Raw genomic sequence first — 18,753 nt, 5'->3', positions numbered from 1 at the left:
TACAATATCGCATTTTTCAGAGGGTTAAACAATACACACCATGTAAGTAATTTCAATACTTACTTTCCACTTCATTGAATCAACGTGCCTGATTTTGACTGTCACGCTGGAGTAGAGGCAGAGGGAGGGGCCCAATGTTTCATGATCAGCTTCGCCTTTAAGCTATTTTTAGGTTAGCTTCACAACCCATGGTTTGGTACAAAATTACCTGTATGTGGCACCTGGGTTGCAAATCCTTCTGAAGCAAGATGATTGTAGACTAGACTCGACCCAGTCTCTCTCCGCCCTCGGCATTCCCCGGATTGTCAATCCTGACTGGTTTCAGACCACCCACTGACGTCACTAAGTGAAAGACCTTGCATGCACGCAGGCACTACTTACACTTCTAATGCAACATATAAACTGCCTCTTAGTCGTTTCTTGTTTAAACCATTGCTGCTGTTTTCTGGAGTCCTATCCATGCAACAATTGGCATAATAGTTCAAACAAGCAGGTGAAAGAGATGATCTCTGCGGTTACACGTCATCCGATGGCCAATGATCTCACAAGACATCATTGTTTTAGCAACAGGTGAGGTAGCTGTAACTATTCTACTAGTCAGACGTAACAAGCACCATGAAATGAGACGAAACCGTCCGCTCCATTTACCCCACAGATATCCACAGGGAATGTGAGAAAAAACCCACATGTCTTTTTGTGTGTGTTTTCATGAGGAATTCCGTGGGAAAGGAGGCAAACCCATGGGTGGGTTTGTGAAACAAATACGCACATGTGGGTTTTCTAACCCACAGAAACTTTACAAAAAAAAGACACAAAAACCACGTAAAACCGTAAGAAACCTACCTTCACCCACCATAACCCACCTTGAGGGTTTTGTAAAATTAATTAAGAAAACCCATACATTAACCTGCGAAATCCACTATGGGAAACGCTTTTATTAGAGGCTCCGCCATTTTGATTTCTAATTAAAATGCCCGCGCCATTTTGGTTTCTGTCGAGTTTGCTATATATAGACTTTTTGATTGAATTCAATCGTCTTTATTAGCTAGACTTTCGCAACAATTTACACTTTGGCACTGCAAACTACGTAGCTAGTCTAATTATATCTAAAAGTACCTAGCAACTACTATGTTATCGCTAGAGAGCAGTCTTCTGTCTCCATTGACATCGACCCACTTCCTGGCTACTAGCTCGTGCGCCAACTCTACAACGAACCAGTTTTTGTCTTTGCCCGAGTAGCGTTGCACGCCAAGAAGCTTTGCCATCGGTCTTAAATGCTTATTAAGAAGTGCCACTGAAATGTTTGGCATCTTCAGTACGGCTGCTACAACAGCATTGCTGCTTCTCTGCGATAACTCGTGATCTGCCAAAGCGTACAATTAGGGGGCGTATACTGATAATATCACGGATACATTTACTTTCATCTTGGGCAATCGCTGTATCAAGAGCCGTATCGTTAACGTTCGCCTCGTGATGTTCTCGACTGCAGTTGGCTGGAGCGACACCTAGGTTCTCCAGTGAGAGTCGTTTCGCTCTTTCTCCGCGACCTAACTGACAATGAGAGGCAGCTTCGGTGCCTACGAGAGATGCTGACGCTGCTGCAGCTAGTCTTTTTCGGGAAGCGGGAAATGGAAATGGAGCTGTGATTATTGGTGTCGAAAGTGCGCTATGGAGATCGAGTTGTGGACTGCAGTCTTCATCTTCGACTTCGATTTCACGTGCCGACACATCGGCGTCTGCAGCTGCGTTGTGGTCGTCGAAGCAGATGTTTCTTTCCGTCAGAGTCTTGGGCTTGGTTGCAGTTGCGGTTGGGGAGGGCTCATCAGCTTCCTGCAAAGAACACAAAGATGGTCGGTGAGTTAGGGTTTGAAAACACCTACACACGTAGCTAGAATACCTTTGGACGCATGGAAAGACTGGCGATTCGTCTTCTGTGTTCCCTCATACTGTCCATTAGATGACTACGGATTCCAGCTGCCACAGATCAGAAGCTGTTGACGCATTGGTAATTTGTACGTTGTATTATATAACTTTTGGTATTACCTTCCCCGAATCCAATCTCTGGCATGGAACACTTTGGCAAGAGGTCTCGGACAGCTTCGTCTCGTCTAGTCTGATCACCATCTAAATTCTTAAGTTCTTGGCAGAACTAAAGAATTCTCTTGCAGTTTTCTTATGAGACGCTTCCCTGTATTTGTAAAGATGCATGTTAGTGTTTGTTCAACAGACTGATTAGTGTGACATTCTTACCATGCATGTACTGTGTGTGCATCCATGGATGATGTGCTTTCAAAAAGGCTTGTCCTGCTTCGGAGACTTCCACAGCAGGTGTGAGGTGTACATTAATAGCAGCAGGAACATCCTTGGTCATAGTGCTCAGGTTGTGCTGTGGTGTACTGGAGTATGGGTAGATCGAAGCCATTGTAGACTTGTTGTTTTCTTCTAGAGTTCCTTGATTTGATGGCAAATTTTGAGTCTACTGCTCATCTTTTTTACGCCAATGGTGCTTAGCCTTGACTCATTTGCCATGCTTTGGAGTGCTTCTCTGTCAATCTTTTCATCTGTGACATCCGGTTAGTTAGTAAAGCTCTCATTTTCTACAAACAAGTTTAGTATTGACGTACCAGTAAAGTTTGCTGTAGTGTCTTCTGAGCAGCCAGTGCTACGCAGCCACTGTGCTGTCTCTTCTACTGTCAAGGTTGTGAAGTCTGAAGATTATTCAGAAAGAATTTGTACATGTACACGTTCATCTTGCAATTGATTCTCATACCTGTGTTTGTAGTTGTCTTTTCCAATAACTTGTTCAGGTGTAGATCTACGTCTGTACACTCACTGTTATTCAATGGGTCAGCTTGGCTGCATGTGCTGATGTATTTGCTCAAGATGTAGCTACAGATCGATCTCTCTTGCAAAGATGAACTATGCTTTGAGTTTCCCGCTTTTGCATTTTACTTCTGGTTTGCCTGTTGCTGATTGGTGGGATTTCTGCTGGGCTAAGCTTGCTGATTGGTCCAAGTTGATAATGGCTAGCACGGACCTGAACGGGAGCCTTAAAGCCACACTGCTGATTGGTGGAATTTGGATCCTCATGTTGATAGGTGAGATTTGGGTCCTCATGTGGTGCATGCTCTTGTCTCGTGCCCTTCTTTAGTAGTCAGTCGTGATTGGTTGTTGTAATAGTAGCTGGCAATTTAGAACAAACGTAATAGTTTAATAGGTTGATAAGAGACCTGAGGGAACATACTCTGTCTGAGGGGGTAAGTAGGTTTTGGCTGTTGCCTGTAGGCTATACACATTGATAGTTTGGAGGCAGATGGTTGCAGTTTTGTTTGATTCAGACTTCTTGTGTCTAAAGACATGAGTGCCCATGAAAGGAACCATGAGAGTCAGTTTCAGTTGGTACTATGCTCTGTCAGGTGCATTGTGTAACTTGTACATGTCTGCATTGGTTTTAAAAGAACTTCTAGTGCAAAACGTATTTGTAGTGACCGGAGTGTGAATATGCTCCCAATAACTTGTGATGCAAGTGATGCTCCTAAACAGCACTGTCATTGTCCATGTTCCATTTGCAACTTTAAACCAGTGTCAAGGACTACTGCACATAGGCATTTATGTAACATTGATCAGGAACGTTTGGATGATAATGCTTGTAGCTCTCTCAATGAAGGTAGTGTGCAAGAGGATGAGATAGCTGTGGCGTCTAATGGAAGCATTCCTGATAGTGATGCAAGTGATAGTGTTTCCAATATTGACATAGGTGAAGATAAACTTGAAAATCTTGGTAGGTATGAAACACTTCTGGAACTTTTGAGTTTAAAGGATAAACACAAAATGTCCAACAAATGTCTTGAAGACATTTTAAAATGGTTCAACAGACAAATACTTGATGAGAGATCTCAACTACCTGAATCGTGGTCTGCTGTACAGAAGGTTTTAGGAGATGCTGGTTGTATTCCACAGAGAGTTTACAACATTTGCCTTCACGAAGATCACCCATGCCACTATGACAATTCGGATAGTGACATTGCATCGTGCAGACACTGCAGTAGACCTGGTTCTGTGAAGTACTACTATTTGAGTTTGATCAGTAAAGTCAAAGCATGGACTCAACAGAAAGCGATGTGTGAGAAGATTTGGCACACTGGAAGGAACGTGATCATTGGCTTCATTGTGACAGGAATGAATCGAATAGAGACTCCTGGGGATATCCTTGTAAGAAGGAGGTTTGGGATGGAGTGAGGTTTGAGGAGCTTTCATTTTTCTGGGATTATGAAAAGGTGTTCGGCATTGTGGCTCTGTGTTGAAGCATTACTTGTATTTATTGCCTTCTTGTATTCATGTAGGAGTGGCCTTTACCTTTAAGATGTGAGACCATTGGCTGTCAGAACATATTGTCTGCAGCAGAAATATTGGCATCACCAGTGGACATAACTTCAGACTTCAGACAAGTTTGTTGTCCACTACAAGAGGTGATCCAAGAAACATAGCATATATTGGTAAACAAGCAGTCGAAAATGATGTGTCAAGTATTGGTATCATCATGCATATTTGTTGCACACCTATTGGGATGGGTGGCAGCCTTCAATAAACCATCTCATGGCTGTGGTAAGGTAACCAATATTTGACAACAAAATATCTATAACTGAGTATTAATTAATACTATTCAATATTGGTAAAGCGTCAGTGTTAGTGAAATATGTAAGTTGTCTGTGCATATTCTCTTTTCTTATGTCATCTGATCATGTACAAAGTAGTATGGTCGTTTGTGTGTAATCAAGATTACGTGTTCTATGTTGACATTAATTCTTTCCTAGGCACAATCTCGGTTACTATAGCTACAATTTCCAAGACAGGCAGAAGCCATACCAGCGAAGTTTATGTTGTTGGCTTCGTACCCACTTACCTACTCCCAAGAAGAGAGCAATATCATTAGATCCATTTCTATCTCCGCTTTGTGATGAGATTTTGGATGGTTTCATTGACGGTTGGTTACAATTGTCTTAAAATATCTGCAAAATGGTTGCTGCAGTTACGTTTTGTAATTGTAGGCATTGATGTCCAATATTCCTTATCCTTACCAGGACTACCACTAGGACCAGCTAAAACTTCGTCACTTGATGCTGTTGTAGACTGGAGATCATGTTGCCCAATGTGAGATCTCAAAGGCAATTTTTTTGGACAACGACCATGTCGATTTTGCAGTATAGAAGGTTCTAATTAGTCTTTTGTGATATAGTTTTAAAACTACTAGACTAGATATCAATTTTTCTTGTTTTAGGAAAGATGCCATCGGGAAGTAGTCACTATTATTATGGCAATTATTGCAAATTGGCTCGGTACCCTGCTGAGAAGAGGCAACTTTGTAAGGAGTTGTTATCATCTCTTGAAAGTGTTGATCAGGAAGAAAGGCAAACTGTCAGACAAAGTTATGGAAAGGAGTTGGGTTTTAAAGGAACCACCATTTCTCACCAGCTTTTACTTGTATGGGTTTGACTTCACGAGAGATTTTGTTATCAATGCTCAACATTGCCTTCCATTGGGTGTTGTTAAACACAACATTCATTTGATGATCGATGAAGAGAAAGCAGTTGATCCCATGAATGCAACTTGCGCTCAGAAGTTGAAAATTCTGTCTGAGAAATTAGCTTTGTTCCCATGAACTGTTGGTATTGAGGCTTTTGTTAAATTACCAATTATTGTTAATTTGTAATGTCTAATTGATATTTTGTAATGTTATACAGATGAAGGCATCTCGAATACCAACAAATGTACTGCATGCTGGATTTTGGAAAGGTGGCATGCGTGGGTATACCAAAAGCATCAGAGTCTTAAATGTTAATACTTTGCAGCTCAAGAATGGCAGAAGTTTTCTTTCCCTGTGTCAGAAGTGCTGCTACATGATATTGTCTCAACAGCAGACTTTGCAATATGGCAGTGCATTGCACGAATTGTTGAGTACATATTTCGTTCTGGACGTGATGGATGGACAGAAGAGGCGGCGAATGCAGACATCGATTTTGTTTACGACACAACATTTTGCTGGAAGAAAGTTACGGTCTGCGGGCATGTACGGTAGTTGTGCACAATTTGATTCATTTGAAGGACTGCGTTCACCGCTTTGGCAGCCTAGACAATTATTGGTGCTATGTTTTTGAGAGAGCAGTTCAACGGTACACCAAGACTCCACACAACTGCAAGAACATTGAGCACACTTTGCCACATTTTGAAGTACAGAGAGAATTTTTGTCAAGTCACTCTAGACAGCTCCCTGATTCCACTCTTGAACCAGATGTACTGAGAGACACAAATAGATTGGTCAGCTTCTGTATTATGTTGGAGTTTGATTCTAAATTAATCTATTTGCATTTGGTTTTAGTTGTGGGCCAAGACACAAGCAAGTCTCCAATTCTGATTGGTTCCTTGCACTCCATACAAGTTGAAGGAGACATTCTTAACTGACTGATGTCTTGTTTCGTTGTACACAAGCATTCAGATCGAATCCGAGGAGGTTGGGTATGGCAATTGCAGGAAAGGTAATTGTACCTTGGATTTCTCCTAATTTGACATTTCAATCACGGGATGATGCAGTTATATCATGTATTTGGGGTGAGAGAGAGTCTGTCATCGATATTCGCAGATTATTGTCTGTGCGTGTTGGAGAAGCGTACACAGCAGTTGTAGAAAGTGATTTGTATCGACAAGTTGGCATGTACCAAGCCACTGGCTGCACTACTGTGTTGCCAATCGGTCAAGAGTACATATTTTGGCAGAGAAACTGCTGCAAAAAGCAATTCTGATGCCGGTAGTGGGACAGCGGCTTGCTGGGAAGTATTTCTGGTTGCTTGATTTCATGCGACCATTTCCTGTGACTGACTCAACAGCAGTTGTTGGACCAGTTTATGTGGTGGTCAATGACATGGTATTGATAATGGGTGACCAAAATGAACTATGGTATGGTAGAGTGGTGGCCAATAATCCTACAGACAGGAGCAAGCCTGTGCGTGTTAATTTCTATGCTGAAAGTCGATGTCCAAAGCACTACAAGAGGGATTTCAATAGAATTGATGAGGTTCACATGAACAGTGTAGTTGGCGTCGCTCAGGGAAAATGGAGTGATGATTACAAACAGTGGATTGCTGACAATTAGTAAGTTATAGCTGTTTTTTTTTTGTAGGCATGTTTGACTGTCTATCTGTTCGTACGTCTATCTGTCTGTCAATCTATTGTAAAAACTGGTGGCTTTTACATAAATTCTGTCATACATGAAGCATTGCCTAGCTGAAAATTTTTCACTTGTAATGTTGATGTATATTTACTAAGGCTGCCTATCTCTTCATTTCTTGCGAAGACAGCAGCTTTATGTATACTCATCGAGTAGTATTTGCACACAAGCATCTATTCTATTGTTGATAGCAGATTTGAAGGAGTTATCTACTGATAACAGTTACTTACTGGACGTTGCCTAGCACTACTACTCAAAATTTAGTCAGAGTCCCAACCCATTTCTTCTCCGGGTGTTTCTGAAAGCTCAATCTTCCTTACTTTGGGTGGCCTTGGACCTCCATCCACTACAGGAACGTCCAGGAACACCAAGTCCCAAAAGTCTGGCGGAGTTAGAGGAGCTGCGCGGCATAGCTGCCGATGTCGAAGGCACTTTATAACGTTGCGACGTTGTTCCGGGTTCTTGAAAGAGAGCACAAACTTCTCACAACACTCGCAGCTGTGTTGAATCCATTTTTGGGCGTCCCATGAGCAGTATGTTCCTCTTGGTGGTTTCGACACTCGATATGGGTTTTTTGTACCTATGGTAAAGATTTTTATATCATTTTAGAGGTTAAATCAGAGCCGTAATATATAATTAAATATATTATATTGTAGCCTCAAAGACTCACAACACTAGTGCGCGAGTTTACAGCTAACATTAGCATATTAATGGTTTTTGCCGTTTCATATCGGGCGTTCGTGCCGTCAGCGTTGCTGGGCAAAAAAGGGCAAATTAGTAAAAACTTTCAGCACATATGGAATTCGCTATCTAGAAAAGATTGTGTCACCCGGGATCTTCCTTTCCTGCGTACAACGGTCTGCTTGTACGAGCCCTTGCTGCTGCGGCTGCCTTGTCGAATTGCCTAGCTGCAGACCTAGATTTGGTAGATATGTTTGGGTGAAGGTACACATCTCGATCGCGAGGACAGATCCATCGATCACAATTGCTGTCTGGTTAAGGTGCTGGGGAGGCCAAACTCCAGCTACCTTCTCGCGGTGGTGAGAGGTCAAATGCATCTGATCTGCTAAATGCTGGAGAGTAGTTTCTGTAGATGTCGATTTTGCAAAGAGCAAACGCTAAGGATTTCAGAAACAATGGTATAGCAAATGGTACAATAAAACTTCTGGTAATTTGTATATCTTGTACTGATATGCACGCTAAAATTTGATAACAGATAAAAAGAATATTAGCAGGATAAAGTACTATGCTCATACCTCAAAAATTCAAATACTTTAAGTTCTTAGTGTGTTTTGCTTTGTCTATCACCCTATCTATTGGGAAAGTCCCTTGACTGATGCTGTTAAATGCACACAAGCCTTTCAAGTGTGTCTCATTTATTCTATTTACTACACTCTAATAACATCATGTTCATTAGCTACTCACCAACCTCTTAATTTTCCACACTTTAACAGCTGGTTAATTAACTAGCAGCTGGCTGTGGTGGTTTTGCTACTGCAGCTGGCTGTGGTGGTGATATTGCGACTGTAGCTGGCTGTGGTAGTGGTATTGCTACTGCAGCTGGCTGTGGTGGTGGTATTATTGCGACTGCAGCTGGTGGTGGTGGCAATATTGCGACTGCAGCTGGCTGTGGCGGTGGTATTGCTACTGCAGCTGACTGTGATGGTAGTATTGCAACTACAGCTGGCTGTGGTGGTGGTATTATTGCGAATGCAGCTGGCTGTGGTGGTGGTAGTATTACGACTGCAGCTGGCTGTGGTTGTGGTGGTATTGCTACTGCAGCTGGCTGTGGAGGTGGTGGTATTGCGACTGCAGCTGGCTGTGGTGGTGGTATTGCAACTGCAGCTGGCTCATGTGTTGGTGGTATTACGCCTGCAGCTGGCTGTGGTGGTGGTATTGCGACTGCAGCTGCCTGAGGTGGTGGTATAACAACTGCAGCTGGTAGTGTGGGTCTTTTCGATTGCAGCTAGTGGTAATGGCACTCTTGCGATTGTAGCTGCTGCTGGTGGCAGTCTCGCGATTGCAACTGACATTGGTGGTGGCAGCTGGTGGTTGTGGTAGTATTGCAACTGGCATTGGTGGCTGTTCCGCCATTGCAGCTGGCCAGAGTGGTTGTGGTGGGGGGCGGCTGTGGTGACACTACAAGACTCATCAAAGCATACGGAGATGAGAAGAAATAGTGTGGATAAGTTGACGTAGGTACAGTACAGGCATGTGTGGAAATTGTACAGGAAGGACTAAGTAACAGACATGTGTTAGTTGACAGGAACAAGTACAAGTTACTAGTCACCATTAATCACTGTTCTTAATTTGCCCGTGCAGTCCAGTAAAGCCCAGCTGTGACAAAGGTCAACAAGGTTACTTGTATTACTCAATTAAGACATCAATGGTTAAGAAAAGTTTTCAGATATCACTATACCAAATAGGAATTGAATGTGTCCACTAACGATACCTCTTGCTGCTGCTGTGACATCGATCTTTCCGCTGTATTCTTCCGTGATTTTTTTCTACGGTTATTCGAATAACATCATATGGACAAAAAAAAGCTATCAGCGACTGCACAAGCACCGTCCAGCGAGTAGGACAGGGAGGCTTGATACCAGAAGTTCCTGGAGCAATTCGATCTGCCTAACACCTATGACACACGACGGAACTTCTGGCCGCGGCTCCAGTAGTACGGCGATCGCCGTAATGCCGTACCGGCTCCACCGCCCCTGAATAGGAATGAGGAAAGAGACAAAGTATAAAGAATTGTGAAATCTGATTTAATACGTACATCTTGAGTATTGCAAACATACTATATAACACGCGTGCTGCACTTTAATCAAACAAAGTACGGAAAACCACGGTATTTCCATGGAACTTGTTACTTTTACTAGGAAAACACAAGTTTCGAAAGCATGTGAGAAAAGAATTCCATACCTAAAGACAATGTGCATGCATGGCTTTCTATGGATTCATGGAAGCCATGGTTACCATGATCATGTGAGCTCTTTTCCTATGTCAATCAGTTATGAACGAAGACACAATCACGAATCGCTGTTGTAAGGTTACGTTCAAGTAAAATAATTGTTTTAATGAAACAAGCATGCAGTGTAGAATTGATTACGACTCGAATAATAGTCATTATTGTTTGTCACTGGTTCTTCTGCCACACATTGATCTATTTCACTGGCTTTACTATTTGGAAAATATTTTACCAGTCCTAAACAAAAAGAACAGTTTAACTTCACAAATATTTGAATACCAGAAACACTCAAATTTGCTTAATTACAGTGCAGTATTTCTAGCTTTCTTGATGGCAATGGTGGCCTGGCGTCCAGATTAGCAGGCGACTTTCTTCCTCTGACGCTGCATGTGGTCATGCAACTTTTGCGCTGTGACGGCTAAGTCTCGGACATGTGGTTCTTAGAGTTCCTTCTAACTTAATTAGCGCATCAAAAGTATAGTAAGTGTTGCTATTACAATTAGTTACTAAGTACTAACACCTGCCATACCTATGTTTGGCGATGTTCAGAGTTATCTTAAAATTCAAAACGAGTATGAAACGAAATAAATATTTAAAAACAACACACAAGCTATACTGACATCACTGTCACCATCGTATGCAAATCCACCATCTAATTATACAAATATGAATTTAATTAAAACTTGTAAATCAAAATATACCAATTACACAAGGTGACAACAGTTGACCTAACTATAGGCGTGACATTCGAGATGGTAATTGCTAGGAGATTATGAACTTGTCCTCCATATAAGAGACAAACAACTCTCAAGCATGGATCGATCCAGGTATGGCGTACTTGGCAAAAGTCTACATCTTTGAGGTGCGCAAACAGTTTTCTATAATAATTAAACAAGCAAAGCTAAGAGAATATTCTTGTAAACCAAATGAATAGAAACCTTATACGACAGCCAAATCATTCGCGTTCCCAATATCAGAAACGGTCTAACCGAATATAACCAAATACGAATTCGCAAACGGTTTAAACCATTTGCGAACAGTTTAGTATCGCAATCGATATATATCTGCCCCATTGTCTGATGGCATACCAGCAGGACAGCCTTCTACAGGTGACAAGTACTAATAAAGTGATGTACTGTAGAAGGTTACTGGTGTTTCACTTGGTATATATAGTCTTTGTTGGTAATGAGAGATGTAGTATGACAGCTATATTTACAAGTGTGAGGGCAGCTGAAGCAACTTCCTCTCGAGTGAAGCTGGCGAGGGCACTATTTGATGTTCTGTTTACCAAAGAAGAACAAGCTGTATCCGGTGTTGGCAACAGAGCTAATCACAGGCTGCTCGATCAGCCAAAGGTGGATGCTTTGAGAAGTAAGCTATCTACATTAGTAACTTACATTTCGCAAAATAGCAAATCCATCGTTTACTGCTGAGTAAGCTTTAGATAATACAGTGCATGATGTATAAATAGTATAGAACTGTATCTGTTTGGCGGCTGTTTTAAGAAGAATGCATCCGAATCTGTCGTATTATAATGTGCTTGGTTTGTTGGATGTTGAAACCTGGAGCATGTTGGAATTGTTCAGTGTCAAACTGACTTGCTACAGACCTAATAGAAGATATCAATGCTTTTACACAGAAAAGGAGGCTAACAAAACTTGAAAGGGGATGACAATGCTATAGGGGTTTTCCAGAAACCGGTAGGGGCTGAAGTAACTTTGGTGTAGACATCATTAATATCCTATTCCTTCAAGCTATTGCACTAGCACTTGCATACACTGCGTATTTTGAGTTTCTTTCAAAAAGCTAACGCAGATGCACAGTTCACTAGAAATTTGAGATCAGTTGTGTGGGCAATAGTTAGCATTAAGTAAGCTTCACTGCCACTTTTGGAAACTTGAGAAGGTCTTGTGCGCTGAGGTGAATTTATGAGTTTGCTAGAGTTTGTATATCTGGCATTAGAAATCTGTCATAACATGTATGCTTACATATGTGAATATAATTATAGGCCACAGTGTCACTGCATTCCCTCTCCAGAGAAGGGAAACGCTGAAGAGCGTCCACCAGAAATTGAACAAGCTGATAGGTGGCAAGTGCCGTTATCAGCGAGCAAAAAAAACCGTCTAACATTTTGGGATTGTGTATGTGCATGAGTAACAATTTCTAATTGAAATACATGCGTTCAGTGAAACCGGATTGTGTGTACGTCAGTTCTCCATCAGTACGAACTCACGCCAAATACGGTGAGTCCACACTCCATTCGTGTGAACCCTACACGAATTCGGCGTGAATATGCAGTCTATACCCATGAAGCGTATGCGAATTCTCCATGAGTACTCAGCGAATCCTACGATACACTGATCACAAAGACCTTCAAAAATTCTACGTAAATTCTCACTGAGTATGGTATGAGTTCGCTGTGATTTGACAAAGAACTAGGCGGTGAACTGGAGGCAGATTATGCGTGAATGCGACGACAACTTGCCACCAAATACCTGTGATTTCTAGCGAATTCACTCCCTCGCTTTCCAGGGAAAATTTACAAATATTTGGCCTAAAGATCAAGGTGTATTCTAGAAGCCAGGACAGTCTGGTACATGTCCAAGATGCATCTCAGAGTGAAGTCAAATCCTTTGCAAGCTCGATTACTAGAAACAACAAGTGTGAAAAACTTGAAACTCTCCTAAACGAGCAAACAGCTAAGTGCCAATGTCTACAAGAAGAACAGGAAGTTCACCAAATTAAAGTTTAGTAACAGGAATCTGATCTGCTACGAGAAACACGAAAGTTGAAGTCAGAACAAGAGCATAGCCAAGCAGTGCAGCAAGACCTTCATCAACTCCTGACAGCAACTGAGGGACAGCCATAAAAACCATCAGAGCTGCAAAGACAAGAGGAGGATAGACAAAAACCAGTGACAGCATACAAGAGACAAATAGACGACAGATACAGTAGAGCCTCGCTAATCCGAACCTCGTTAATCCGAACCCTCGCTAATCCGAATGTCCCTAACTGCTTGACCTCGAGTTTCCAGAGAGCATTTAGAATTCCGAGGCCTTGTGCAAACGTCCTTTCATATCCGGGAAATAACAAACATCTGATCATATCCGGGTACACGTTCTCATGTCGTCAGACAAAGATATAACAAAGAAGACAAAACGGGCTCACAAGACTCTAACAATAGAGCAGAAGGTAGCAATACTGGATGAACTGGGAAGTGCCTCCTATTCTGTGCTGTGTGAACGATATGGAATCGGTCGAAGCACCATTAGCGATATCAAGAGGAAAGAGTCTGAACTGAGGCAATACGAAAGGAAGCTAACCGAAATGGGAACGAGTCGACTTGCCAAAACAATGAAGCTTTCTACTTACGAGGAGCTGGAGAGGGCTGTTTTCATGTGGTTTCGGCAGACGCGCGAGAAAGGCATTCCTGTATCAGGCCCACTACTACAAGCAAAGGCCTTGCAGCTTCACGAGAAATTGAAGGAGTCTTCTCAAGAAGAGGATTTCGGCAACTTTGTTGCCTCGTCTGGTTGGCTTTGGAGATTTTGTAAGCGTCATTGCATTAGACAGCTGGCCTTACAAGGAGAAAAGCTGTCTGCCGATAAACCAGCTGCTGATCAGTTTGTGTTACGTTTCCAAGCTTTTGTCAAGGATAGTGATTACAGCACTGAACAAATATTCAACTGTGACGAGTCAGGTTTGTACCATAAGCTGCTGCCTCAGAAAACGCTTGCTGGTCACTTTGAGAGGTCTGCTGATGGGCGCAAGACTCAAAAGGACCGTGTTACCATCAGTGCCTGCTCAAACGCGTCTGGTAGCATAAAACTACCCTTGGTCTTGATAGGTAAATCCAAGAATCCTCGTTGTTTCAAAAACGTCAATCGTGATCACTTGCCAGTGAGTTACTACAACCAGTCTAATGCTTGGGTGAACACAGGAATATTTTCTGACTGGTTCCATCATAAGTTTGTTCCTGTAGTGCAGGAAACGTTAAGGGAAAAGGGTTTGGATGATAAAGCTGTCCTTCTGCTTGACAACTGTTCTGCTCATCCGAATGAAGAAGACCTGATATCAGCAGATGGCAAAGTGATCGCAAAGTTCCTTCCACCGAATGTCACTTCGTTAATTCAACCCATGGATCAAGGTGTGCTAGTATCCATTAAACGCCGATACAGGAAAAAGATGCTTCAAGATCTTATTCTTCAAAATGATAGAGGTGTGTCAATCATTGACTTTGTTTGTGGAATCAACATGATGGAAATTTCTGATAAAGTTTCCGCTAGTTGGGATGAAATTACACCTAGAACAATTCGATTGTCTTGGAGAAAGATTCTACCCATTTATCCTGACGAAGGCAGTCAGGAACCTGCTGGCATCACAGAATCAGGAGAGTCATTTGAAGAGCCTTCTTCTAATTTGACCCCTCTCTTCTCTGCTTTGGGTTATGAAATGACTTCAACAGAAATTGAGGAGTGGTTAATGGTAGACAATTTGGATCCTGGTTACACTCATTTGGATGATGATGAAATTGTCACTGAAGTCTTGGCTCACGGTCGTGATGAAGAGACTGCTGCAGATGAAGATCAAATGCAAAGTTCTGATCATGATGCAAGCACAAACCAGTCTGGCATCTCTCATGGCAGTGCATTTCAAATGCTCTCTGATTGTTTGACATGGTTTCGGGAACAGACAGAAGCAACTCAATACAGCTTGAGTGTTCTTCGGAGCCTACGTGACCTTGCAGCTAAAAAGAGACTAAGCACTCTTGAACAGACGCGGGTGACGGACTACTTTGAGAAATGAGTTGCTTTTGCTTGTTGTTGGGTTACCTACTTAGTTAGTTGCGTTGCAAGAATTCTTGTCCCTGCGTAGGCATGTAATTGTTGACATATGTATGCGCAAACGGTCTGGATTGTCAAGGCTATGTCTGGGTCTCCAAGGCTTCGTATTTTGATAATCCGAACAAATTCAGTAATCCGAACAGGTAAGAACGGAGTCTGGTACAGAGCTATTCGGATTAGCGAGGCTCTACTGTATCAGCAAATCTCATCTCTACAAAAACAGCTGCAAGCCATATACCATGAGGTTGCAACGCTTCAGGAAAAGCTGCATCTTTCAACACGACAGGCAAAGACACAAAATAGCACAACTCCAGCAGCAGCTACAAGAAAGCTTCACAAAACAATTATCTGTCGAGCAGCAGCTCCATGTAACCAAAGCAGAAGCTGAAGACAGGTTAAAACCACTAAACCAACGACTGCAGAAAGGTGACTTAGGTTGCACTTACCCACATCATTACAATCAATTAATGCACAAACCATCGACTGTACAATAGAATGCATTCATTCCATTATACAGTATACTAGAGCCAACACGAATTACCTACTAGACAAGCAAGACTGTATGATCCACGGAAGGCCCATGTGTGGCTACGCCACTACGTAACTGCAACAAGTGCCCTCATCGAGAAATGCCGATGTAGCTCAGCCACAACGATCCGAGCGCATATTCAGCGGGGCTTAAATTGATAGCATTTCGGCAGCCCTCCGCAACACGGTAACTACTTGGAAAGAAAACGCACCAAGTGCAAAGCACACTAATGTTGAGGCGGTCGGCGAATGTATGTTGACGCTTCGCAGTTGCGGACAATTAGATAAGTACACAGTCACATATACTTACTTAACATAGGCGGCACATGGATCTTCTGGGAGCGTACGCCATTCAAGGTAAATATACTTCAATTGTCAACCGTGCCCACACTGGGGTCAAGTCTGACGGAAAGCGTTAGCGCAGAAACGGGAAAATGGGACGAGGTGAGGAATACCGCGTAGTAGAATAAGGAACAACTCCTATTTCGACGCGACCAGCCAGTATAATCCAGGCACATGATTACATGGACTTTGGCGGGCTTCCGCCAGACAACTTAGAGTTGCTGAGACGATGCAAGCTACGTCGGAGACAATAATCGCAACCGCTTGCGGCATAATACGACCCTGTGTAAGTCCGTTCACGATGCAATTATGTGCGGCCATGTCAGACGCCGAAGCGTAACAAAACTTCTGATTCAAAACCAGCGAGACGAACATGACTTCGAGTGTGCGAAAATTCACCCGTGTCGTGAAAGCACTTACACAACGACTCTATATTGGGTCGTGCTGTCTTGTTAGTACTACGATGACACCAAGCATATCTGGCCATAACTTTCACGCGCCCTACAGCGGAATTCCGAGGTCATATAATAATGCCGCGGAAACACGTGTTCCTCAGCGTGAACGCTCTTTAGTAATCTAATTATAAGCCTATGAAACGTTCTGGAAAGATAGAAATGCAGCGTGTTGATTGGCTAATAAATAGGCGTGAATAATCGCTGATTGGCTGACATAATTGACTCCGCCCCAGAAACGTTAGTATGTTAGCCGTAACCTCGCAACAGTCCCCATTTGCACTACGAGTTATGGCTCATCCTGAGCATTCGCGTAGGGGTTGCAAGCAAGATGTTTCAAGATTAGTGGGCAAGCTCTTTCAAAGTGGAAACAGAGGCGGGCCAGTAACGTTGCCGTCAGAGCATCATTTACGACAAGGAATGCAAGAGGACAGCTGCAGCGTGGGCGTGCGACAACTCTGCGAAAAGGGACAACCGAACATGACCATAACGAACTACTGCAGGTTTGTTTATTGTGAGACGTTACATAGCATGTCGTTGCCGTCCGGTTTTCCTAGACAAATAAGCTTGGAGACTGCTAGAAAGTTTCTCCTAGACTTAGGATTTCAGACAAATGACGTGCGTAAGAAGGCAGTTATATAGACTGGCATTAAAGAAAGGATGTAGTCCAGGACAAACATATAATTTTAATTAAGTAATTTGCACGAGCTTGAAAAGCGTCACCTTCCACCGCCGTTGTCTACAGATGCAGTGCATGTTCCCCAACCATACACCACAGGAAACACATCAGAATCAAAACACTTAGTTATAATTTGTCATGATGAATCAGCTTTTTAAACTAACGATGATCAAAAGTTTGAATGGACTTTGCTTGATCGGATTGCTATTAAACCTAAATCCAGGGGTTCTGGTAGAATGGTTAGCGATTTTATTGATGAATTTTCTGGTTATCTAAGATTAAGTGATACTGAAGTAGAAAAAGCATAAGATTGTAATGTTACTATTCCAAAAGAAGCCGGGCAGACCATACAATTTGAAGAAAACCGAGCTGGGTATTGGACAAATGATAAATTTTGCTAATGTAAAGGATGCAGTTGCCATTGCTGAATTTAAATACCCTAGGGTGCAGTTTGATATTGTTTGGTTGTTTGATCAGAGTTCTAGCCATACTGCAAAGTCTTGTGATGCTTTAGTTGCCAATAAAATGAACGTGCATCCTGATGGAATACAGCCAAAAATGCATGATATTATTTACAATGATGTAGTTCGAAAAACGGTAGATGATAATGGTATTCCAAAAGGATCAAAACAAGTTTTAGTAGAGCGTAATGTACATGTCACTAATACAATAAGGCTTCAACGATAAAAAACTTTCTTCTCATCCCGATTTTGTTAATGTCTTAAGTCTTTAATTGACAATTACATCTCTGAGCATGGACATTACTGCATGTTTATTCCAAAGTTTCATTGCGAATCGAACCCAACAGAGAGAGTGTGGGGACGTTTACAAGTCGGAGGAAGACCATGGTTCCTGGTCTTGAAATTGTTAATTTTTTACATATGATTAGATTAATTATGATGTAGATAATCTCTTAATATATTTACATATCAGGTCGATAAGACAAACGAATATCAAACTATTTATGAACTACCCTGAAACCTCTGCAGACTTGTACAGTGTACAGGGTTTTTGCTGGCCTGTTGAGCATGAGGATTAATAGAAAATCGAGGATCTCATTACTGGAGCCATTGAGTCAGCTCGGCTATAGGGGTTAGGGTGTGTGAGTGCTTGCAATTTCATCAATTACCTTTTATGTATATTTCGGTCAAGACCTCATCTCCACCGTTATTGCCTGTCAACTGTAAGTGAAAGTAATAACAATCATTAATACAGCTTCGTGAGTAGTCGTGTTTGTAATTTACTCACACTAAATATCATAGCCCAAAAAATTACGTGATAAACTGCAGTCGTTAGTAACATATCAACTTCTCTGTTGATAGTTACATGTATGGCACAAGACACAAAATCTATTCGAAGCTGTTTGTGCAGCTCAGGCATCGAAATCATTACACCATGGAAAATAAGGATTCCAAGAATTCCATGGCATGATTCAATACAATACTGCAAAAATTTCAAGGAATTTTCCCTGGAATTCCATGGCCATTTGTTCCTCATGCTTTCATGGATTCCTGGTGCTGTGTGAGTTGGTGGATGTGTGTGAACGCGCACGTGTAAATAAATATTTGGATTAGTAACAGCCAAAACTGACAGAGATTCACGCATGATGATATCGGTAAAGATCAACCTTCAAAGAAAGCTCTACAGTGGCATCTGATTACAATATGCATGCAAAGAAAAGAATGGACAGAACTAGAAGCAGGCGAAAGACTGGTGAT

At 42.1% G+C, this 18,753-nt stretch overlaps 3 protein-coding genes and 1 pseudogene across 3 annotated transcripts; 3 read left to right on the top strand and 1 right to left on the bottom strand.

Annotated features, from left to right (window-relative positions):
• Positions 1 to 1,035: 1,035 nt before the first annotated feature.
• LOC134176147 (uncharacterized) lies at positions 1,036 to 2,542 on the bottom strand. Its single transcript, XM_062642824.1, has 4 exons — positions 2,251 to 2,542; positions 2,044 to 2,188; positions 1,898 to 1,974; positions 1,036 to 1,830 (listed from the first exon to the last, which is right to left on the bottom strand). Exons 2-4 carry the CDS (start codon positions 2,066 to 2,068, stop codon positions 1,282 to 1,284), a joined length of 651 nt encoding a protein of 216 aa, XP_062498808.1. The 5' UTR covers positions 2,069 to 2,188; positions 2,251 to 2,542; the 3' UTR covers positions 1,036 to 1,281.
• Positions 2,543 to 5,812: 3,270 nt separating this feature from the next.
• On the top strand, positions 5,813 to 6,500 carry LOC134176261 (uncharacterized). Its single transcript, XM_062642939.1, has 2 exons — positions 5,813 to 6,315; positions 6,377 to 6,500. The coding sequence occupies exons 1-2, from the start codon at positions 5,983 to 5,985 to the stop codon at positions 6,410 to 6,412; spliced, it is 369 nt and encodes a 122-aa protein (XP_062498923.1). The 5' UTR covers positions 5,813 to 5,982; the 3' UTR covers positions 6,413 to 6,500.
• Positions 6,501 to 13,162: 6,662 nt separating this feature from the next.
• On the top strand, positions 13,163 to 15,202 carry LOC134198499 (jerky protein homolog-like). Its single transcript, XM_062667911.1, has one exon. It carries the CDS (start codon positions 13,314 to 13,316, stop codon positions 14,994 to 14,996), a length of 1,683 nt encoding a protein of 560 aa, XP_062523895.1. The 5' UTR covers positions 13,163 to 13,313; the 3' UTR covers positions 14,997 to 15,202.
• A 1,445-nt stretch (positions 15,203 to 16,647) lies between these two features.
• LOC134176454 (uncharacterized) lies at positions 16,648 to 17,343 on the top strand (annotated as a pseudogene).
• Positions 17,344 to 18,753: the final 1,410 nt, after the last annotated feature.

This window comes from Corticium candelabrum, chromosome 2, assembly GCF_963422355.1.
Source record: "Corticium candelabrum chromosome 2, ooCorCand1.1, whole genome shotgun sequence".
Taxonomy (NCBI): domain Eukaryota; kingdom Metazoa; phylum Porifera; class Homoscleromorpha; order Homosclerophorida; family Plakinidae; genus Corticium; species Corticium candelabrum.
The sequence above is the reverse complement of the archived record's forward strand: the minus strand, read 5'-3'. Positions and strand labels throughout refer to the sequence as shown.

Excerpts from the sequence above, each read along its gene's own strand:
- LOC134176261 (XM_062642939.1), top strand. The coding sequence starts at position 5,983 with ATGGACAGAAGAGGCGGCGAATGCAGACATCGATTTTGTTTACGACAC. Across the intron at positions 6,316-6,376 it reads TGAGAGACACAAATAGATTG|TTGTGGGCCAAGACACAAGC; the intron begins GTCAGCTTCTGT and ends ATTTGGTTTTAG.
- LOC134176147 (XM_062642824.1), bottom strand. The coding sequence starts at position 2,068 with ATGCCAGAGATTGGATTCGGGGAAG. Across the intron at positions 1,975-2,043 it reads AGAGATTGGATTCGGGGAAG|CTGGAATCCGTAGTCATCTA; the intron begins GTAATACCAAAA and ends GATCTGTGGCAG. Across the intron at positions 1,831-1,897 it reads GTCTTTCCATGCGTCCAAAG|GAAGCTGATGAGCCCTCCCC; the intron begins GTATTCTAGCTA and ends TGTTCTTTGCAG.
- LOC134198499 (XM_062667911.1), top strand. The coding sequence starts at position 13,314 with ATGTCGTCAGACAAAGATATAACAAAGAAGACAAAACGGGCTCACAAG.